The 24,805-nt window shown below is 40.0% G+C and overlaps 1 protein-coding gene across 1 annotated transcript in view; it reads left to right on the top strand.

The window, feature by feature from the left end:
- Positions 1–4,782: 4,782 nt before the first annotated feature.
- Positions 4,783–24,805, top strand: part of LOC130167099 (ecto-ADP-ribosyltransferase 4-like) — a 33,452-nt gene continuing 13,429 nt past the window's right edge. Inside the window, exon 1 of the mRNA XM_056373081.1 lies at positions 4,783–4,965. Within this exon, the coding sequence (XP_056229056.1) occupies positions 4,783–4,965 (183 nt within the window). The remainder of the gene's footprint in view (positions 4,966–24,805) is intronic.

A 24,805-nucleotide genomic window follows, 5' to 3' on the forward strand; every position in this document is an offset into this window, starting at 1 on the left:
GGTACTGTATCCAGGGATTTGGTGCCTTGTATTTGTGGCATTAAGGGAATATGGTTTGTGCTACACAGCAGTTTGGCTGAGGTTGTGCGGTGGTGTGGCATGGTTTTTTTAATAATAGTGAAACAAAGAAAATTAAAGCGGCACTAATATTTTTGTTTTTAATCAACAATGGATCAAACATTACATTACATGTAATGGTTAAGTGTTAACTTGTAGTGTTGAACCTGCAACAGAATTATCACCCAACCCTACAGTTCCCCTCAGCTCCCAAAGCTATTTAACGTCTCTCAGCTCATTGTTTTGCTTTGTTTTGTTACTCTCTTGCTGCTCCGCTATCATCAGTAAGAGTGTAGCTACAACACACTGCTAACAGCTGTTTTCAGCAAACAGACCCAGCGTTTAAAATTAATGCTAATGTTGTGCCGTTTCTGCTGGATGTGTAAATAGGCAACGGTTCGCTAATATGTTCGCCACAACAACTTCATAGGGAGATGGTATTTCAGTGTTGTGTTTACAGCTTGTTCCGCTGCTCTTAAGTGGCCAAAAATCAATTAATACTGCTTTGAACTCCAAATTCATTTATTTGATGGGAAGAAGTCCTCAATCAGAATGGAAGAGGAGGCAGTGTTTTGCTCACATCATAGCTTGTTGATAAAACTTACTGTATGAACTTGCATGCTGAGATACTAGCATAACAAAGAACACTTTTTATTCTGCCCTTGATTAATTCTGTGATAGTAAATCCTATTCTGGTACTTCCTAACTGGAAGTATTGTCTTGATTTAATCTGATCCCCGCTGCAGCTATTTGTGTAACTATTTTAGAATGCAAAGTACCGTGCGCTTTTATTGTGCATAACTCTGTGTCTATGCAGAATGATGATTGTTTTGTCAGTGCAGCAAGACATACTTATAATTGCAAGACAATACATTGTTAGCCTCTGGTCATTTCTTCCCTCCCTAGCTCTCTGGGGGTAGAGAGGATTTATCAAATGGTGTCATCAACAGTAGCATCTTGGCTCGGTGTTTACTTGTGTGTTTGTGTGTTTCAGACATGTTTACTTTCCCCCAGGCAGACAGAGCAGAGCCCCTGCAGACCCATATGGCCTGGCATATGGCTCACCCTCTGCCCCACCCCTCTTCTTCCAACACACACACACACACACACACACACACACACACACACAAACCCCAACATGCTGAGGAGAAATAACACTGTCGTAATGTAGCCATGCAGGACACTATGGCATGATGCAAACAGGTAGACAGAACACCTCGTCCTGGCCTCAATCCAACCGCTGTATCTGGACTCGGTGGGCGTTCAGAACAGAATCAGACACTAGTTCATTCCCTCTCCTTCGCTGTCTTTTTCTTTCAACAGAGATGAAATATTTCATTTCATCTCTCTCATTGATTCAGGTACATCTATCACTGACTTTGGATCGCTCTCTCTCCCCAGTTTGATCTCCGCAGCGGCCTCTTCTTCTAGCTCTGCATAAACAGTGAGTCTGCTGGACTTTGATGAATCTTTGGCAGCCTTGTAGGCATAGTAACTGCTACTACGAAAAGTTCCCCCTGCGCAGAGTTTGGAGGGAGGCTAACCACTGACATGTACTCACATGAGAGCACACACACTCTCAAACATTCTCAACAGAAACACATGCAAACATAATTTCCCACTTCGATCCATTACTCTGCAGGGTGCAAATGCTCTCTCTGATGCAAATGTGTTGCAAACCCCCTGATGAGTGTGTGTACGTGTGTGTGTGTGTGTGTGTGTGTGTGTGTCTGATCCTCTATTGTTAATGTTTTTGCTGTTAAATACAAAATTGACTAATATAACTGTAATTAATAAACACTAAGGTCTAGCGGGAAACACACACACACACACACACACACACACACACACACAAACACACACATACACACACATTCACACACACACACACACACACACACACACACACACACACATACACACACACGCACACACACCAATTGCATGTGACCTGTCCATGCATCATTCATGTATTTTCTATTCATCATAAATACTGCATGGGAGCATGCCCTCAGCTGAGCGGTATCCACTAACTCTTACTGAGATGAATGAACATCAAAAACAAGTCAGTGTTGCTCTTCATTATCTTATCTTCTCACTCTTTCACCCGTCTGATCCTTGATGTCACTGCTGCTGCTGCTGCTGTTACTCGTTGTCACTGTTTGATGCCTCAGGCTTCTGTTACTGATTATCCTGATATCTCCCTCCATCACATCTTCCTCTCGTTTTGGTTTCTTATAAATCATATTTGGTGGCAGCTCTTGCCTTGTACAACATGTATTTTTCATATCTCCGTAATAAGTGTTTGTTATTTTCAGTTCTTGTTACCCCAGCGGGGTCTCTACCTCACTCCCTGCTGAATCTCACTCTGTGGCTTGGATTCCTTTGGGTAGCAGAGCCTATTCCAACTGTCTACTGATTTATTGATATGAAAGGTTGGATCTACATTAATGCTCAGTAAGATTTAATAGATTTTTAAATCATAAATTACATTAATGCTAAACTTGCATGAAGTCTGTAAGTGATAAATTGGAGTTGATTTGATTTTATTGGGAGCTCTTTAGTTACAGCTCTATAGAGTTTTTTCTCTTGTGTTTCCTGGTTTTCCTTTGTTTCTTCCCTCTCCCCTCTTGTGTGTGTGTGTGTGTGTGTGTGTGTGTGTGTGTGTGTATGTGTGTGTGTGTGGGCGTGGCTTCTCTCTCCTGGCATCATTCCACACCTGCAACCCATCAACTCATCAAGCAACCTGTTCAAAGAATCCTGGCCACTCCCCAATCGTCGCCAGATTCTTCCGTCCGCTCAGCAGTGGTCTTGCTCTCGGCCACTCTAGTTATTTGAGAAATATTTTCTAGAGTTTCTAATTGTTCCTTTTCCTACTTGTGTTTAATGTCTTTTTTCTCTGTGTCCAGAATCCCAGCCCCAGCCAGCCACTGCTTTCACCACCACTGCCAATCCTTCCGCCTTCACCCCTGCTTTCACACTCAGCCGGTCTCCACCATTCCCTGCTTCAACCCTCCTCAGTCAGCCATCAGAGTAACGCTTTTGTCAATAAAACCACTTACCTTACCCCATCTAAGAGTCCTTTACACTTTTACAGAGCCTTAACATCTTTTATCTCACAACTCCAGTCCTAGGAAGAGTTTAACTAAGCCTCTGTTAAACCTCTTTTTTTTTTCTCATGCTGAAAAAATCAAATTGTATTTTTGACAAACTAGGCCTTAACTAATTAATTCTTGTTGACCTTTTTATGTAAACATTTGAATGGCACAACTTTCAAGGTAAAACACACCAATGGCCAAATCCACTGTTAAGATATGCTGCACAAATGAAAAGCTGTATTTTGTATGCATAGTCATATTTACCTTGAGTATTAATCAGAAACACTTGCCTTGGAATGTTAATTGATTTAATTAATTTCCATGGCATGATTATTCTAAATAAGCTAGTTGTCAGAGTTATTACCACACTTTGTTGCAAAATAAAGTTGTCCTACAGTTAATTTGATTATTGGTAAATGTAGTATAATTACTGGAGGTATAATTCATCTAGATTACAGAGTGGACGGATACATTTTCTCTGTGTTAAACATCATCTGCAGTATTTTCACCTGGATCTAATTTCATTTCAAATCAAAATCATTTTTAATTTAACCTACACTCCTTAAGCACAACACAAAACTAGATGTAGTACAGTATGAAGAGCACATCACATCAGACAGGTTATTAGTATTCAGCATGAATTCATTCATAATATCAGATCATATACTGAAAGCCAAGGAGAGCATATGCATCCTGTTCAAGAAGTGATGGCACCATCAGTGTGATTAGCACCACGTGAAGCAGCATGCTCACAACAGGTATGTTGTGAGCATGGAGGCAATAAGGGAAACAATATGCTGCCCTCACACGTGTATGATTACATAGAATGTGCTGCTCTCCATGTTTGGATGATGTGCTCTGCTTATCCAAACCTTTTCATGACCACGTTGATGACCTGAGGCGAGTGCTCTGCCACCTGCGAGACCGTGTTGTTAAACTATACCCCAAAAATGTGAGCTATTTAAACATCAGGTATGTAGTGACCAGGGAAGGTGTTCAGATCGAACCTAAAGAACATGAGGCAGTGGGGCAGTGGAGAAATAACCAAGGAATGTGGGAGAGGTCAGAACCCTCCTAGGGTTTCTAGACTATTACAGAACCCTACAGTTTTTTAGGAGAGCCAGGCCGCTGTTTCAGATCCTAGAGTGTCTTAGTGAGTATCGCCAGAGACCCAGCCCAGCTAGATCTAAGACCAAGCCAAAGCACCTATGCAGTGGACAGCAGAACGCAGTGCTCTAGTGTCATGCCTTGTTGACATATCAACCAGTCCACCCACCCTGGCCCACCCAGATTATAATTTGCCCTTCGCCTTTGGATCAAATGAAGGTCTGTGGGCAGTGCTCTATCAGCAACAAAGGGAACAAATTCCATGCCATTGCTTATGGTTCATGGACCCTCACACCTGCTACCATCTCCATTCTGGCAAGCGGGAGTTCCTCACATTGAAGTGGGTGATCTGCAATAAATTGAGGGATTATCCAAATTAAGTGCAGTTGGACATCCTTGGGTGGGTGAGTTCGCTGACTTCCACTTTCCTCATACAGTATCAGCCAGGCAAGTCAAATACTGATGCCGACACCCTCTCCAAGTGCCACTCCAAGACTTCCTTAAGGAGTACACCTAAATCATGCCCCCAGAGGAGGTCTCTGCAATCTGGCAAGGAAACAAAGTCATGAGAGACAGTGATGTGTCATGGGTGGCTGTGCTGCAGCTGTGTCCTGGTGCTGATGATATACCCCCTGCAGGCATGCCTGTTATCACTCCAGAAAGTATTGGAGCTGCCCAGAAGGAAGTAGCTCCCATCTGTGAGGTGATAAACCTGAAAAAAGAGGATAGATATTTGATGTTACAGACAGGAGACAACTGGGACGAGAAACACACAGACTAGTACATGAATGGAACAGACATACTTGACAAGGGAATACAGTGCAGGGAGACAGGACAGGGGAAACAGTAAGCTGAAGTTGACTGTGCTAAAAACGCCTGCTTGATGATATGAGACATATTAGTGCTGACAAAGTCACCTGCCTGGTAAAGGAAAGGTGTCATTGGCCTTTCCTGCAATATGAAATTGAAGACTGTGTCATTCGCCAGTGTATTTGTGTCAAGCAGAAGCAGGGGAACATTCTGGAGTGAGCACTTATGGGCTCAATAACAACTAGTGCCCCCCCTGAGCTCATCCCTGTTGACTATCTCCATGTCGAACCGAGTAAAGGTGGCCAAATCACTTTACTCACTTCGCATAAGCCTATCCAACTAAGAACAAGTCAGGCAAAACGGCAGCTGAGAAGATCTTTTATGATTCTATCCCACGCTTTGGGTTCCCTGAAAAGCCAAAGGGCCTTGAGTTCAGCAGTCTTTTCCAGAGACTTGAAGAGCTGGGTGGAACAGGCCATTCTTGAACTACCCCCTATCACCTGTGGGGGGAATCCTGTGGAGCGCCTGAACAGGACACTTTTCCAGATGCTCCGCACTCTTCATGAGGAGAGAAAGTCAGCATTGAAACTGTCTGCTGCCTGTAAATGATTTGCCCTTGGAACAAGGTGAGCAGAGTCAGCATGTACGCTGGAAAAGACAAGAGACACACAACAACGAGATGAGCAGGAGTCTCACCATGCTGATGGAGAAGAGGAATACACATATTGCCTCAGAACCAGACCTGTGCATGAAAGGAGGAGAGTTAGACCTCAAAAGCCTCAGCTGAAAACCACCCAGTGAGCTCAAAGCTGTGGCTCCAGAGTTTCAGCCAGCGAGACAAGTAATGGAGACAGTTGAAGTGCGGCAATAGAGTGCACCTCAGCCAGTGTGCCTTTGTGCTCCTTGCTGCTGGTCCAGATATCCGCTAGGCCTGTTCTATGGAGTGTACCTACAATATATATTAAAATCATGTATGTGCATATTCATTTACAATTTCCTCTGTGAATAATGAATGTAGAGTGACATCCCATATATTTCACATATATCAAAAATATTTCATCTCTTCAAATAATGTTCCATTAATTACAATGTACCTGAAGACTGAGAGAGGGAGTGTGAGGATGAGAGGGAGTGAAGGAAGGAGAAGAAGAGTAATTGGTGAGAAAATGAGTTGGTTTGGTAAGTGAGCAACTGTCATGCATGTCATCATTTGGTATAGGAGATTTTTTTGTTGTCGATGAACTGGCCCCATGTATTTGACTTGCTATAATGAACAAGAAAGAATATGATTGAGCAGTGAAAGAAAAGTATGAGTGTGTGTGTCGGATTAGAGACAGGAAAAGACAGACTGAGAGTGACAGAGTGTCTCATGGAAGCATCAAATTACCTTCTGTGGGTGCGCTGCAGAATGGAGAGATGATGCATCAGGGGATCACCTGAACAGAGTTTTGAGTTTCACTACCAGAAGTAGTTGGTTAATATTATAGATATTATTTAGTATCTATATTACATCTAATAAATAATAAATATCAAATATCAAAATTTGATTTAAAGTTATTTGGTTCCATGAGGAAACATTATACCCTGGTTACAGCAACCTAGAAATTCACACCATTGGTGTCAGCAATTTAAATAAACTTAAATCTTAAGCCAACCTTTAGGGTTTCCTCTGATTTACCATACTTTCAACACTGACTTACTGCAGAACAATGGAAAAAAACTGCACAAGGGGACCATATCAGGCATTTCTTGTTATATGTTTTTAATAGATGTATGCCAGCCAGTCAGGAATTAACATTTTCCTTGGCCGTTGTAAAATATTTATGACTGTCAATCATGTGTTGTGTGCAAAACAAAGGTCATGGATAAATAAATATGAAAGTGTTGATCAATTGACTTTTCATCATGAAGTGCAAATGTAAATTACTCAAGCAAAAATAATAATAATTGTATTAATCAAGCCATTCTTTCTGGATATAAGTGATTCAGATTACCCTTTAGAAAAGCCTTCCCTGTGGTGAATACTCACGGCCTGATTATGATCACAAGCACTGGTGTGACGACGGTATATTTCCATTAATACAGTTAATTTGCCGTGTTTGACTCAGATTGTAATTGCTACTGAAGGAAAATATTTTTTTATCACATTTAAATCAGGTTTACTGTTTCTGTATCTACGTCATAGTACTTCATTAATGTTGCAATTAAAACCTTCATATTGTTGTAATCAGCCCTTACTGGACTATAATGACCTGTTGTGAGATTGCAATCATTCATTAGATTATCAGACAAATATACCAGACCATAATTGCAATTATTGTCGTTCTGACAGCAAAAAGTTTTAATATGCAAAACAAACAACTCAAACTACGACTGTGATGAGCAACAAGGTGGATGAGATCAGCCAGTTCATTGCAAAGTTAAGGACACTGAATAAGGCCTTTTGTCTAGAAGTGATAGGATGACAGGGCTGTGTGGTGACTCTCCAGAGGAAGAGGCATATCACCATCTGTAGAACCAACAACAACAACAACAAAACTACAGCAGTAATGAAATATGACTCCCTTGAAAATGATTTTTCCTTCAACAGATGCAAGGAGGACACCAGAACAGGAGTGCATGCTGTGTTAAGGTTTTTGCAGTGGTCATGCATGAGCAGAATAGATAGGAGGTAGATTGAAGATTTACCAACAAAAATACCATGAGAATATATTATTTGGAAAAGATCACCCCACATGCCTGTGACCTCACCATAACAGCCTAATCAGCCATGGGGCTAATGGAGCTCCACATAAGAACTGATCACCATATGGATGTATCTCACAGAATATTGTGTGGAATTTATCTCAGACGAAAAAACCACAGAGAGAGAAGCTAACATGCTATGACTGCTATTTTATTCGAGCCAGGAGAACATGTTTGCACTTTAGCAGCGCCTTGCATGCAGTGAGCCCAAAACAGCGCCCCCTTTAGGTGATAAAAGACCACAACATAACACCCAAAAACAGCCCTGGTTGTAACTATACATTGTTCTCTGGTTCAGCATTTTTACATGCTTTTCACATACACCACAGATGTGAAGTGTTGAATAGATGCATACTCAATGCACAATCTTTGCGGGGGTGAGCAACCTTAAGATGAGATGGACTATCAGTTGTGTAACATCAACTGCTATGCAGAAAGGAAGCAAGGACCATGGGAAGACTTCTTCGATAGATTCTGCAGGAATCATACCTGCATTCACCACACATCCTGCTAAAAAATGAGCTCAGGCGTATATGGTTAATTGAAAAGCATCAATTATTGGTTTATAACATTGATTATTGGTTTATAATAGATGAATTTTTCTGTTGTGAATTCATCACATTATAATTTACAGGTTTTATAATGTACATTTCTCCATACGAATAGCTGTGTGATTTTTTTATTATTATTATTGGGTCACATTGAGTAATACCTAATGGGTAAAGCATAATGGGTTCAAGCCAGTTCTGCTTATACATTTGGTCTCACTCATCATTGGTCATTCAACATCAGCATCTCATCATCATTCAGGCCAGGTTGCCCATGGGAATATATGAATAATAAATGGAGATCACCTTTTATACAAGAAGATCTGCAAATCATGTTTACACCACACTATAAAAAATGCTTTCAAAAATGGATGATTTGACTTTAGGACCACCTGTTGATAAGCACACAGTGACTGACCTGACATTTCGCATATTCTTATAGCACAGAGGCCAACAGTAGTGTGAATAATAGAAAAAGTACTAAGAGAGAGATTACCCTTATGCAGCCTCTAATAATGACAGGATCATATCGTCACCTTCCTAAAATAATGGCCTAAGTCATGTTTTGACAAAAATGTTTTTTTTGCCTAAATCACCCCCTCATGATGCTGGCCACCTCTGGTAAAATCGCCTGAATCCTCAGTTGAGGGGAACATGCAATTCTACCCCCGGTTGTATAATGGCCTATGTCAAAAGTGTGACTCTTTTGTTGAGTTTTTTGTGTTTCCTGAAAAACCTGAAAAAATGACTTAGGCCATTATTTTAAGAGGGTGTCGATATATATATGTCTCAGGTAGTGGGTGTACTGATCTGTGTTCATGATCCATTTTTCCTGTGATGAACAAATGAGAAAAATGAGAAGTTAGCTGTGGAACTGAGCTGAAACCCAATACTTACATTTAAAAGTGTCATATTCTGTATTGTTTGCTGCAATATTATTTTTATTACTGGCGAGAAATGAATCTTGGGACAGGTTGGGCCATGAAGGATCCACCCACTAGAGCCTTGGTTGCCCAGGAAAAGAAGACTCGACTGCATTTGAAGGAATGACTACTTCAAACTTGTAATAGTCATCAATTGCTTCACAAGGGAATGTTTCAGAGTTAGGTAACTACTTGCAAAGGCCCACCAAGATTTAACTTCAACTTGAACCCTGTCTCCACAGGTTTGTTGATAATCCTTTGGTCCTCACCTCGAGTGTCAGGGAAACCTTTCAACCACTATTCCAGTGTAGCTTTAAAACTTTTGAAAAATTAATGCCAATATCATTTCAGAGCCCTATCTGCTTGAGAGGGAGAGCCCCTTCAGAGAGCCCTATCTGCTTAAAAATTGGTATCAATTTGATGAATACTTGACAGAAAATGTAATGCATACGAAATGAATTGATCAAGGAATAAAGAACATTCAAAGCAAAATCACTTACTCCGTCTTTGATAGGAAAAAGAATTTATTCAAGTCATATTTTATGCAGATTGCATTGTAATTTATATGAAAATTTCCACAAAATATTGGAGACACAGTTAATGACACTAAAATGCCATGGGCCTTATTTCTTAATTTGTAATTGCAGGAATGTAAGAATTATGTCTGGAATTAATGAAGAGGCCTTTTTGAAAAGGCTATTGGTCGAGGGCTGTGTTTTGCTCTGTGTCAGGTATTTTCTGTATTCTTCATTTATTCCATTCTCTCTTTGGAAGGGCAAATTAATGCACTTTTTATAAGCAAGGTGATAAAAATGTATTATGAATCGCCTGCACTTTTGAACCACAGTATGTGAAAATGTATTAAACTTAGCAGGGATAGAGGAAGACGGACCAAAAGGAGGAGGATAAAAAAGGAGGAAATTTCATAATAGTGCGTCGTCAGCAGGAGGAGGACTGTGGTATTACATATTGATGTGCGCGTGTGTGTATATGAGTGTGCGTGTGTGTGTGTGAAACCTGTATATCAGGCATGATACAAGGTTGACTATCAGGGGAGAGTAGAGGATGATGAGAGGAAACAAATGCAGCAGGTAATAACATTCATCAGGACAGATGAGGTACACTGTAGATGTCAGTGTACACACAGGCATACACACACACACACACACACACCCACACCCACACACACACACACACACAAACACATATCAACTCGAACTATTAAAGAGACTCATACTTGATGTTGGTCATTACTTCAGTGCTGTATCCGTTCCACTTATCCCATGAATAGCTGCTTCAACCCCTCAACCCCCTGCACTTTATCTCTCACCCCCACCCATGTCCCCCATACTGTCTCCCATATAAGAGTTTCACTTTTACCCACTTTCGATGACATTTAGGCACTCTTTAAAATGTTTTGTCATGGTCTCGCTGCTTCCGTTCACTCTCCTCTTTCACTTATCTCAATCTGAAGTTGGAGGACCCTACCCAGCAATTAATTTCCCGCTAATTGTTTGAAAGTCTCATTTGTGTCCAAGCGATGCCAAAAAATAATCTGCCACTTTTGGTGACAGTTTCAGAAAAGAAGTAGCATGATAAGCTCCACTGCATGGCTTAATCAAAATACATTTTTGCACATACAGGTGTGTTTATCGTGATTCTTCAGAACTGTTGAAGAAAATCATTATTGAAGGATGTGTCAGGTTACATTATCATCCCATTTCCCCCTCAAAATGTGTTTTGCAATGCAGAATTGAAGAGAACATAATTCGTCCTGGTGAAAATATAGTTTTCAATTTCCTCTCCCATCTCTCTGTCTCTCTGTACTCTCCTGCCCCTACTTAACACTCCTCCAGCAATTCATTTACTTTCTTCAGAATGAAATGACAAAATTATGTGAAATGAATTGGCTGATGTCTCTATTTGAAAGAACTGTATTGACATCAGGTCATTTATTTTTTACCAGAGATACTTTTATGTCACATATCATTGATATTGACCAGTGATTTTAAAATATAGAAAATGCTGAAATTAAAATAGGAAGAGAAGATGTTCTTGTGTCTCAGATACATGGGCCAGACATGGCCATCAAACAGACCGGGGGGGGGGGGGGGGGGACACTGCACCAAGCAGTTCCTAGTATATATGACAAAGTTTAAAAAATAAAAAGAAAGAAAGAAAATCTCAAGTTTTCAACTCCTGTGCATTTCATGTTAATTCTCAGTAGACTGGGTTTGCTCAGCTGACAACATTTCACTGAAGTACTTTTTTCTATTTTATCTATTCATTTATTCATTTTGTCAAAGTATGTTTTTCAAGTTGTCAAATTAACTTTCACACTCAAATTATATTTTCTTTGTTTTTTTTCAAGAAATGTCACAGTTGAAACCATTCAGACTCATTTCTTTGTCTGTGTCCCTGATCTTTGATGGAAAGTTTCTTAAAGTAGAAAATGTGACATAAGATGAATAAATAACTGAATTAAAAATTCAAAAACATTCTCTTATATTTATTTCATTTTATTCTTTTTTTTTTTATGAAATCTCACATACAGTAGGTAAAAGGAAAAGCTGCCTGACCTTGCTTTCCTTTTTCCTGCCAATAACTCCTATCCTGGAAAAAAGAAAATCATTAGTGTTCTATAATATCACTTTACAAATATCATATGAATAGCATGAATCCATATTATGTCTGAAAACGTGTGTTTTTGTTTGTGTAAGAAAAGGTTTGCATGTGGATGTGGGTAGGTGTGCAAGGGCACATGGGTGATTGCTGGGTAATGTGTATGAATAAAGGCACTCATGTGTGAGTGTCGCTTTTCAAAAGTGATGCTCCACCGGCCCATAATCATCATTCATCGTGCCAGAGATTTGAGCACGGAGTGGCAGAGTCATCTCAAAGACAATTAGGGAGAGAGTGAGCATGTGCTCAGGTCTGTGCATTAGTGTTTGTTGCTGTGTGTTATTGTACCTCTGTTAGTGTATGTGCTAGTATGTGCTTGAGTGTGTGGGAATGGATTTTGAGCCATAAAGGCAACATGAGCCAGCAGATTGGTAGAGGCTTTGCAATTTCTTGGCATTTATCTCCAGCTTTGAAGAAAATGATCTCTTCATCGTCATTTTTCATCAGCTCTTGCTCCAAAGAGAGAGTCATGTAACATACTGCTCTTCTATGAAAATCAATGCAACTCCATTTTCTGAACTTTTTGCTATTTCACATATACTACATCGTCTAATAGGCTCTTGCCCACTCTGTGGATCAACACACTGAATGATGCATGTAGCACTTGTTCAGCCAATCAGGATCCATCCACCAGTATAGTAAGGGGATGTCTACAATAAATGCATTTCATCCATGTTTTTCCCCTAACTACAGTTATTGTGTATTAGACCTGTGAGTGCTGCCAAGCTGCTTGTGAGTAAACACTTGTGTTGTGCCCAACTGAAGCTTCTGCTGTGCAAGTGATGAACTACTTAGGTGTGAAGACAAATCAAATTCTAACAACACAACTCATACGATTGCCCACCATCAACAATGAAATGCCTCTGTGGGTGATATCTGCAGGTAAAAGGAAATTCTACTTGTCCCAAGTACATGGTCAATTAAATACTTTTGCTTTGCTGCATCCTGGTTGTCCAGGATCTAGTCAGTCTTTATGAGGCAGATGTAAATTTATTTCATCTACCTTCAGGATAATGATTGGGAGGTTGGTTGCCCTGTTCGTTACCTCGTGCTTCCTCTTCAAGCATAACATGAGCACCTTGTTTAATTAACACACTCAACTATACTCCAAAGCTGGCCCTTTCCGAACCTGCCAAATCTCAGCACTCAGTGGCAAGCACTATTTCTGCAGAGCAGTCGTCTCTGCTTGTGCTGCTGCCACCTCTGAAATGTCCTTGTGTTGTGGAACTAAGTAGTTTGTGCAGCCAGAGATTGAGCCTCAAATGGAAACACAAAAGCCACCTCAGTCCCAGTATCTTAATGCCTCTTAATTTATCCGTCCTGCTGAGAATACAACCTGAGTGCTGCTGAGACGGACTGACTTGGAGACCTAGCTCCTCCTTCGTATCTCTTGCAATTTTTTCTTGTCCTTCTCATTGTTGAGAGTTCTGTTCAAACAAACACATAAAAAAAAAAAATAATAATAATACTAGGTCTCAAAAGATCAGTTGCCTGAATCAGTTTCTTGTCTTGGCAGGAATTGGGAAATCTTTAATATCACAATATGGCACATCTGAGGCTCACCTTCTCTGCTTCAGAGCTGCGCTAGCTGTTCAGCTCAACAACTTCCTCTCTTCATGGCAAATGGACCTTTGTGGTCCCTCAACTGTGGAAGCCAAGAGAGTGTCCACATTCAGGTTGTGTGCGAAAATAATTTGTTGTCTCACAACAAACAACTGTCTGTTCCCAGCACAACTCACTCCTCGGTTTCTGTGCAGTAAACGTCTGAACTGAAATGTGTGCTCCCTGAATGTGATGCTGATGCTACAACTTATTGCCACAGGATGCATTACACACATGTCTGTTCATGGTTTGAAGCACACACAATTAAAAGTGAAATTTCAACACATCAACAGGCTGGGGGAAATGTGGTTTTAGGATTTAGGGGCATTGTTTGGCACAAAAATAAAATCAGAGGTGTCCTCTTAATTAATCTTTCACCCTTCTCTACTTCTGAGCATCTGTGAGCCATTCGCGGTTCCAAGAGAGCAGCCTTGCTGTTAGTCAAATGTGTATCCCAGCTATGAATATATAAATGGAAAACAGGGAGTGTTCTCTTTTATGAACACAGTGTCCTCTACAACCTGTTTGTGTGTGTGTGTGTGTGTGTGTGTGTGTGTGTGTGTGTGTGTGTGTGTGTGTGTGTGTGTGTGTGTGTGTGTGTGTGTGTGTGTGTGTGCTTGTGTGTGTCTGTCACTCCATAATGTGACAGGTAGCAGGACAGCGAATACATCCCTGCTGAGCCAGTGCCCTTGTCATTTATTTAGTTGTGTATATGTGTACTTGCATGCATGCAGGTGTCTGTGTGTGAGTATGTGTGGTCTGGCACTGCTACATCTCCGTGACGACTGTTGCCACGGACTGCTTGATTGACAGCAGCTACGCCTCAGCAATGTGGAATCAATCACAGTATCACGGTAGAGCATGTGTGACGAGAGAGAAGAGAGCGAAAGCTTACGGCTACAGTTTGACTTTAACAGGCTCTGTCTTACCTCAGCACAAAGTAATCATTTTTAATTATTTTACTGTTTTCAAATCCAACCTGCAAAAGCTTATGTCTCCAGTGGCTGTTTTCTTTTTTTCTGATATGTATTAATTACTTTGTCTCGGGGCCAAATTCATAAAATTCTGTAAAGGTTCATAACTAAAACTCGAAAGTTGCACATCCACTCATTGCATCAGATTTATAATGCTGTGTGCACACAGGCCTGATTACTCTCAGAGTCAACTGCAGATGGATGTAGGCATGCCTTTAATCAGCCTTTTGCATATTTATACCTCTGTATGCTCCACCAGACAGCATAGAAGAAGAGGGACAGTTTCATGGATCGTACGTGTCACGTTGGCTAAGTCCTCCAATAATACTCGAGCAGTAATCCCTCTGTATAACCACTGTTGCTGTCACCAGTATCACCAGCACCGGTAATCATCATCAGATGTAGCTGTAAATCATCATCATCAGTCATATCTGCCATCGTCATCATCAAACGTCGGCGAGGTAATCAATTATTTAGTTTATAGTGCAAATATAAAAACAAAATATTTAAGAATAAAAGTAGGGAACTAAAATGATGACTGCCATGTAAATACTATCATTATTCATTAAAATGAAGTTTATAAATGTGCCTTTCATTAACCTATGACCAGTCAGCGTGTGGATGAAGCCATTAATATCATTAACATCTGAAACAAATAATATTTTATTAATAGTTTCTCTCTTTCAACTCATTTTTGATTTCCATTTTGCTAGAAAAACATGTATGTATGGTCTGAAGTATGCCCTGGAGGTGTGCACACATTTTGATTTATGTGTGTTTTTTGTGTTCATACCATTTATACATGTAATCCCTGGTCTCCACACTGACGTTTCTCTGCAGGATGTCTGGTCTCATGCTCTTTCACAGGGGACAGGATCTCAGGAGTTTGGGAGCCTTCTAGAGTAAAAGTTGCCCTATCTCCTGAAGAAAAGCATGGGTAACATGTTTAATCTGAACCAACTGTCTTTCAAGTCAATCATTTTAAATACTTGTGTCCTTTACCATTTTTTTCAGTTTAATCTGGGTTGAGAGTGAGACCTGTTAATTAATTAAAAGTGTTAATTCTCTATTGTGTTGAGCTGGCTGTATTGATCACGGCACTGTTTGTAATACAGAATGGACTTGTACATTAGGCGGCCCCCCTTTACCTTATAATCTTCCTAATTTCAAAAGTTAATGTTCAAAGATATCCAACAGGGTCTGACAGGAAGGATAAAGGTTGCAGGGCAGAATCAAGCAAATAATGTCGTCAGCATTTTTTTTTCCTCTCTGATCTTTCATCAACAATGATAGCCTGTGAAATTACTGTACTTTGTCTGACACCCAACAACACTGAGCTCACCCACAGAGATAAAAGACACTCCAAGGTTGTCACAGAGAGAGTGTGAGAGTTAAAAAGGGGAAATGAGGGAGAGAAAGACTGTGACAGAAAAAGCGAGGGAAGGGCAGATGTCCACAACGTTGGAGTCACTCAGTGGTCGCTCTCATTAACTCACAGTATAGACAGGCTGAAAACAAGGCACATATGGGCACACACCCACTCACACACGGCATTTCGCTGACCTAGAGCTGTGATGCTTGCTGCTCACAACATCTTTGTTATTGTGTAATTACGCTTTGGTTTCTTAATTAAAGCCTAATTTTCCAAGTACTTAAGTACCTTCCTAATTAAACAGTGATTAACTCTGAGTTACTATATTAGGTCCTTAACATCTATAAATCACAATCAAATGATATTATGATAAATGTATATAGATGTAAAATGCAGTCTAAAATGACTTGCCACCTTTTTTATTTAAACTAAACAATGTATCTGGAGGAGGGGAAATAATTAAACATTAAAGTTCCTAGGGGGAAAAAAACCTGTGAATGATGAACTATGCTAAACAGTCATACATGCTGAGCTGCATTTATTCATAATTTACAAAGGATCTCTCTCACAGTGTGTCTCACTCTACCAGGTGTGATGAATGCACAAAGTAATTAAGTCAACGTGGAGTGAGCTGAGGAGAGGTGAAGGAACAAGAGAGCAGGTAAACGAGCAAACATAACAACTGTGGTGTGAGCGTGTACGTTTTTTTAACGCACACTCGAGTGTTATGTATGACTTGATGTTCTCATTTGCCATTAATGGGCAGGTGCATCATTACGTGCATGAGAAACTTAGAAGTATGCACTTTTCTCTCCTGGACAAAATTCCCTCTAGTCCCTTACTCCCACACAGCTAAATCTGGGGCAGAGAAAACAGCCAACTCTAATGTTATAATAATGTGATGAGCATTGACTAGTAAAGACCTCGTGACGTGAAAAATGATTTCTGGAGGTTTTCAACAACGCACATCACCCTAAGGGTCTCCAAGGAGATGATAGAGGCTGAAAGTTTCACAAAAAGTTTACCTGTTAGAAATTTGCGCGAAAAGACCCCAAATCATTTTCTTTAACAGTATGGTAAATGTACTGTGAAGTTCTGATGTGATATGCTCCACTGCCCATCAGCTTGCAAAACCCCTGCCTATTTCCTTTTTATCAGGTCCACTTGTCATAAAGTCAGTTCCAATCTCCATTTCATGGGTTCTTTAACAAGGCATATTGTTTTGAATTCTTCTCGAGCCATTGGAAAGTCATTTTTTATTCATGTGTTCCCAACTTCAACTCAATTTCAGTCTCTAGTTATTTCCACTATCTACGTAAGATGAAGATGCTTCATGTTTCAGAATGGACACATGATTTAGTCATTACAACATTTCAATGCAAAATTCAAAGATCAAATATAAACACAGACTGAGGATGGGAATGTTTTTTTTTTAATTGCAAATTGACTGACAGATGACGCCAGATCCTCAAATCAAACTAGGCAATGCAATGTTTGAGGTGCTGGGATTCAAGAAATGTCTGTGTGAGGCTCAAGTCTTTTCAGCACATCTAGTGTTATGGATTTTCGTCTGTCCTCCAATCAGAGAATCTAACTGTGATTCAACAATATTTTAGGATTAGACTAATCATACAATCCTGTGTAACTCGCATCCTTTAGGAGGTACATGGAGTGAAAGGATTAAAAGAACATGTCGGGAAAGAGAATTTGTCCCGTGGACTCTTCACATGTGAGATTTGTACATTGTACTGTCTGTTATTTGAAGAAAAAAAAATGTGTGATTCAGTATTAAATTTCCACCTGAGTCTTTGATTTGGTTCCTACAAACCTAGAAGTGAATGTTTGATACCATCTGTTGAAGAGTTAAAGAAGACAGAAGAAAATCCATATTATTTGGCGAGCCAGCCTGGAGGGCAACAATCCCAGCACTACAGTGCCTGCGGCCACTGACCGAGGGGGAGATTGTGGCAATAATACAACCACCTTCATACTAAGGTGAGCAGGAACCTTTTCTAAATTCTGCAGATTTTGTAGTGTTGCGTCTCTTGCCCTTCAGTGCCAATGTTCAAAGTTTTGTGGTTGACACACTTTAACCAAGCCAAACCTAGACACAGACAAAGACAACATATTGATTGATATGGGAAATATGTGATACAGTTATGAATCAGAGAAAATCCAACCAACAGGCAAGGAGAGTTTTATTTTTGTATGCTTTCACCAAAGAGGGCGAAGGCAAAGCTTGCATACACAGGAGATGTCTTAAAAGAGCCAAAGGGGCCAGAAATAGCAGTAGCTAGGAAAAGACCTACATGCTGGTACAATAGCATAATTGTCTCTGCTATCTCTAGCTAACCTTGAAAGATAACAGATTTGCTTTCTCTGCAGGTCAAGATGATCTTTTTCTTTTCCACCACTCTGTGCATAATTTCTATCGACCTATAAGAAATATGCTTTATTTAATACATATTGGACCAAATATTGACTACATGAACATCACAGTTTCCTTCAAGAACAGCAGATCCACTGTAAATACTGCAGTGCCCCAGTCAGGGGAAGTCCCAATGCCACCTTTCACCTGAATACTCTTTTATTTTTCCTGTAGGTTTTTAATAGTATAGTATATAATATATGCCTCAGAAATAATTAAAATGTCTCATTAAGCTAATCCTCAAGTGTACGGGAAGATATTAGGAATTTTGTCCATTTCACTCAGGTGTGTAGTTGATTCTTAACAGTGCAACCAAATATCCAACCAGCTTCCACCCATATTCACTATGTGTTTTGTATTGGAACAATTTTAACAGAACAACTGTCAAATCTGTGCATACTCCCTGAATGTCTTATTTTACACTGTCATTTAATCTCAGAGAGGTGCAGACACCAAAGCGTAACACATTCTGGATACCTTATTCTCTATGCCATTAAAAACAAACATACTCCTGTGCAGGGGTCAGGGTGGGATTTGGTAGGTGAGGGAATCGTTAGATCGGATGGGGTGGGGTTGGGGGGGGTGGGGTTGTCATGTGCACCCTGAATGACAGACACAAAGAGGGCCAGTGAAGAAAAACATAGGTCCAGTAAAAAGGCCCCCCAATGTGGTGTCCCACTTGGATTTGTCCCACTATTTCCAATGGCCAGTCGTACTCAGTCTATTGGCAGTAGCCCAACTGTTCACACCAGAAATGCATTTCTCCACCCAGGTCAAAGCAATTCTGCTCCTCTTTCCTAATATCATAGGTTATTATGTTAATGTTTATGAATTCCCCCAAATTAGCTGTGTTCATGTCTATGCAGGTGCGTTCATGCAGGCGTGGGTCAAGCCTTCTCTCGCCATACAGGGGGTAATCTATGTAAAGCTTTTGTCTCCGAAAAAAAATGTTTCACAAAGTTCCTAGTACATGAATGATATGTAATGATGTTGCTTTGTTTCATATTAACTCCACTCCATTCAGGAAGTGTTTGGTGAAGGTTTGATTACTGTATATTCACTTTTAGATGAGTTTTCCATAAGAGAATGAGTAGGCTAAGATTTTTGTGTAGCCGTTTTGCTAGCTTTAAGCTTGCTGTGTTTTTCTACTGTTTGTATTGAATTTTGTACGGAATTCATTTAAAGAATTTTGTTGGCAAGGAAGCTGACTTTGAACACAAGACCACAAACAGAGCTCACAGTTTTTGTTGTATCTTTTGAATATCTAATAGGTATTTAATTCAAAGTGCATGGGTCAACTGGCATTGTATTTATTTTTCATTTGTGTTTGAAACTTAATCATTGTATAATAATAATGATAACCAATATATTATATATATTGTTGATTGTTTTTGATGAGTGAAAGAGCTGGCTTTGGACCTGAGGCTGCACAAACAGAGCTCACAGTTTTTGTGTTTTGTGAATATCTAACAGGAGGTGCCAGTGACCACTGACCCAGTGTTGTCTCCTGACCCATCATTTGAAGTCCAACACACAACACAGAGAGAGACACGCATATGAACAGTGGTTACATCAAGCTGATCTTTATAAAAAAACTCATGAATTTAGTGTATAACATACAGCTTTTTACATTTTCCTGGATAAGTGGGGCATCTCTTCTGTATAAATGAAGTTAAAAGGACCATCACATTGTGTGACAATCTGCGAGTGTGTATGTGTGTGTGTGTGTGTGTGTGTGTGTGTCTGCTCATCTCTCTGACTCTGTTTAGACACCAATGACAAATGAATGAGTAGTAATTTAACTAACTCATACCTTTATTTCATACAAGCCACATTTCTGCTTTTCAATAAAACAGCTATGCTCCATGCATTACTGCGTGGCCTTGAAACAGAATTAGCATTTTGTGGAAGCCAGGCATCTGGGCTTTGTGCATACCCAGTGCTTCTATTTTTAAATGATGCCTATTATGAGCCTGAGGTCTACACTGGTGTTGCTTTGTCAGAAATTAGAAGCAGGGAAATGTGCACAAGAAAATGTGGTTGGGTGTGCGTCCATACACACATGTGCATCTTATAGGAAAATGTGTGTATCTGCAGTGTTATTATTGCTCATCCCTGACTGAATTTACATTGTCCTCTAAGTCAGCAGGGTGGTGCAATAAAGGTGTATATATGTGTGTGGGTGGGTGTGTGTATGAATGTGTTTGCACATGCTGGGCTATGCAGACTGACCATGCATGGTCTTGCTGCTGTGTTCTTGTGTGTGCTTCACTGTGGTCTACTTGACCTCCTCTCCACCTCTTCCCTGGTTCTACCGCCTTCATTACCATAAGCATGCCTCACACTGCTGCTGTCTGCCCACACACTGGTGCATATACAGGACTCAATTCACACACTCACACAACAGCATGACATCACAGAGGGACAGCTTTGCACATTACTCTCTGTGATGCGAGGATAGGCGGACCAGCAGGCAGCAGGGCTTCTGTCTAACGAATCACCCACAAACAGAGAACAAGGTAGTGAGAGAGGAAAGAGGATCGGTAGCAGTGAGAGAAATGATAAAATAAAAGGGCAAGAAGAAGAATACAGGAACAGAGTGATAAATGGAAAGGAAGATGGGGACATAGGAAGGGAGGAAAAAAAGGGGAGGTGGGAAGAGAGATCCCAATGTGTACAGGTACAGTACATATTGATGCTATAGGAAATGACAGAAGAATATAGGCATATGAAATGCAGCAGCTACTATATCGAAACTATTCTTGTTCATGTAGTAATACTCAATAATCACATCACATATTTACATTTACAAACAAGCCCATCTACTCATGCATATTTTTTGTAATTGAGTTTTGTTATGTAAAATGTTCTTGCTGGTCAATTATTTAATTGTTACCAGTTCTTTTATTTCTTTTAAATTTTCAAGGTTTAGTGGAGATCATTTAATGCATGTGAAATAAATCCAATTAGGAAAATTCAAGGCTGTAGACTCACCCCACTCACCCACTTCATTAAATTATATTTTGACTACATTTTCCATTTGCTTATGCTAGACTTTTATCATGCAAGACGAGGAACATGCTGGATGTTTTTCCCCCTTTAATGAATGAATGTCATCTATAAGGAGGGAAAAGGAAAAACAGGTAGGCGGTTACAAAACCACTGGAAAACTGCAAGGAAAACAAACAAAAATGCACATGCACGAATGTCCTCATCTTACAAATATTTTCTGATAATAAAAAAAAAAATCTTTTCACAGGAAAATACTGTGGCTCAAAAATATTTCCATATAATCTAAGTCAGAATGACAGGCTCACCCCACCTATAAAGATGCGACACTCCAGGAAAGCTTAGCTTTTCCAGTGTGGCAAACAAGTCATACAGCATTGATCCTTTTAAGTGTAAATCCACCTTGACCCCACCAATACCAAAGAAGTGAAGCAGCTCCTCCACAAAGAACAGCAGGAATTCCAGGCAGAGATCATCCACTGGAGATCTGACTGACTGAAGAGTAGATATGTTTTTTTAAACACACACAATACAGACACATAAAAAACATGAAACATAAAGTAAAAAATAGAGAATTAGAAATATGAAAAACCAGCATCACCCAAATCTCGTGGCATCATCCGCACCAAGGCACAAAGACATTCCTGCGTGCAATTCTGTTGAACACGGCTTCATAAAAGTATAAACAGACAGTCACAGGATTTCTGCATGCTATGTCTTTATCTACTGCTCTTCTTTATACTTTTGAACAGCAAGCCATATACAGAAAGACCTTGACAACAGGACACCTGTTGGACGCCACGTGTTGCTCTGAGCATATTTTATCATTTTTATTGAAACAGTTAATTTCACTGATGTCAAGGATCTTTTTTGCAAAACTGACCTCAGTAGAGTTGAAGAAAAAAATATTCAAGGAAAGAACAAATACAACAAACATAGTTAGTCACACACAACAACATTACGAATACATCTAGTTTGAGCTGTTTATATATATTTATAATCATCTATTAAGTCATTTAATAGATGATAATAATAATGATTAATAAATTATGACAGATAGATAAAAGATATTTGAGCTTGCTAACTTACTGTGAGGAAAACCTGGAAAATACAATTTAAAATGTCTTTACATCTAATTATTTTTAGATCACTATTTTTGGCCTTAAATGTTATTCTAACCACTGGCACCACTGCAGGGAAAGAGCCAAATCATCTGCATACATAAAACAAGCCGTTAAAAATGGATTCGTCCTCTAATACTTATTCATGAAACTGTTATTTAAGACTGATTTGAGCAGGAGCCTAAAGGTGTGTTGACACAGAAAGCAAAGCCAGTATTCCCCTTGTGTCATTTGGGCAAATTTGACCGTTGGGCAGTTTGTTTGTTTATTTCCCCAAACAGTCAATGTGCCAACTGTATAATCGTTAGCTGTAAGCTAGCTAACAGCAGACACCCAGGGTTTCTGTGGGAGTGTGTGTGTCTGTGTGTGTGTGTGTGTGTTCGTGGGTGAATAACAGAGCAAAAGATCCTTGAAATTATTGTCCCCAAATAGTTACTGTGGCTGGTGAATGGGTTTTATAATGTAGAAACCCAGCATTATAACCCTTTAATAATACTTCAGGTCCTAAAGTCATCCGCCTCCATTGCTTGTGTACTTGTGTGTGCTGCGTGTGTGCTGTGTGTAGCAGTGTGTTTTTCTTTTCTTCCCTTCATCATTAAAACGCCTAATTTTTATCTTGATCCTTATTTGCCTTGCCTGCCTCTACTCGACCAGAGAGATTGTGTGTGTGTGTGTTTGTGTGTGTGTGTGTGTGTGTGTGTGTGTGTGTGTGTGTGTGTGTGTGTGTGTGTGTGTGTGTGTTTGCACATGTGTGAGTGCAGGTATATGTGTGTATGTCTTCTGCCCCTAGATTATTGCACTTTGTGGACTGTGAAATGGCAGGTTAATGGAAGCCGCTGCGCCCACCTCATCTATTCACATAAAGAAAAGCACACACACACACACACACACACACCACATACACACACACACACACACCTTTAACACATTGAAAAAGTGTGGGAGGTGATTGCTGTGACTACACCTGTAATCACACCACTTTATGGGGCCTCTAAGGCAGTCCCACGCACACGCAGTACATACTGTATATGATCTCTCCCTCTGGACTTTGTCATTATGTTGCATTACATCTGATTAAAGTTATTAAGGATCAGATGTCTGATGCCAGATAGTTATTTCTCACTACATTCTGGAGGCTAAGTGTGTGTTAGTGCATCTTTGAAGTTTTGGGCGTTCATCATTTGTTTCAAAGACTGTACATGTATGAGGTGAGCAGAGATGCAGCAGCCAACCTGCCTACTGCCTTTTAGTTAGCAGTTTGCCAGAACATTGATAAAAGCTGCTAACGCCCTGTCAATGACCTGCTTTGTTTTAAGGGGAAAAGTAAGGTTTTTAACAATTAATTTCAGGGTTCATGCAAGACAGGAAAGATGGAGAAAAAAAGAACCTTTAGTGATACCGATTGGGTGTACAAATTGCCACAAGTAAATTATACTCCTGATGGATTATGCATGCCGAGCACTGTCCTCGTAATTCATTATTTTTGATTTTAAACTCAAAATTTTAAACTTTATTGGCTGTCTGGAGGAATTTCTTAGTAAAGACATCAACTGTTAATTTGCTCCTATTTCATTTTCTTGTGTATATCTTGTCATCGTTATTTCATGTTTTGAATAATAGGCTTTGAACAGTTGCAAATTGTTTGTCCAAATATCAACTTTGTTTTGCAAATTATCATATGGCTGCAGCCTCCCGCCTGTGGTTTGAGACTTTCTGGCTCCAAAGTAACCCTCCTCTTGTAGGTGGAGTTGCTGGTCTGACATTGTGTGTATGAGGCTCAGATGAGGCAGCGTTGTTGTGTTGTTTTTCTGTTTATTTTAGTATGACATTGGCAACTTCCTATCAAAACTAAAAGCAAAAAGATTCATTTCTGTGGGTTTATTTGGTGAACACGCACACACAGATCTCCTCACAGATGCTGTCACCTGGTGCTGATCAACATTGGGGCTGTCAGTGGCACTACCCAAGACATGCACTAGTGTTCCTAACAACATTGCCGCTGGTGCATAACTAGCGTTCAATGGGCATCATCAGGATGCACACACACACACACACACACACACACACACACACACACACACACACATATCCATAAAGTCTGGGTAACAATAGCAGAAAAAGACAAAAAATAAACTTGCCATATATATGTACATGACAAGATTTCAACCACAAACAATTTCCAGTCAAAATCCATGTTCTTCTTTTCTCTTTTAAGGTTTCACTCACATCAAACTCACAACCAAATTCATCCACGCAGTCTTTTTGCTACTTCCTATGTTCTGTGTTTTTTGTCTTGGTACTCCTTGTCTAAGATACAACTGCAGCCGAA

This window comes from Seriola aureovittata, chromosome 3 (assembly GCF_021018895.1).
Source record: "Seriola aureovittata isolate HTS-2021-v1 ecotype China chromosome 3, ASM2101889v1, whole genome shotgun sequence".
Taxonomy (NCBI): Eukaryota; Metazoa; Chordata; class Actinopteri; order Carangiformes; family Carangidae; genus Seriola; species Seriola aureovittata.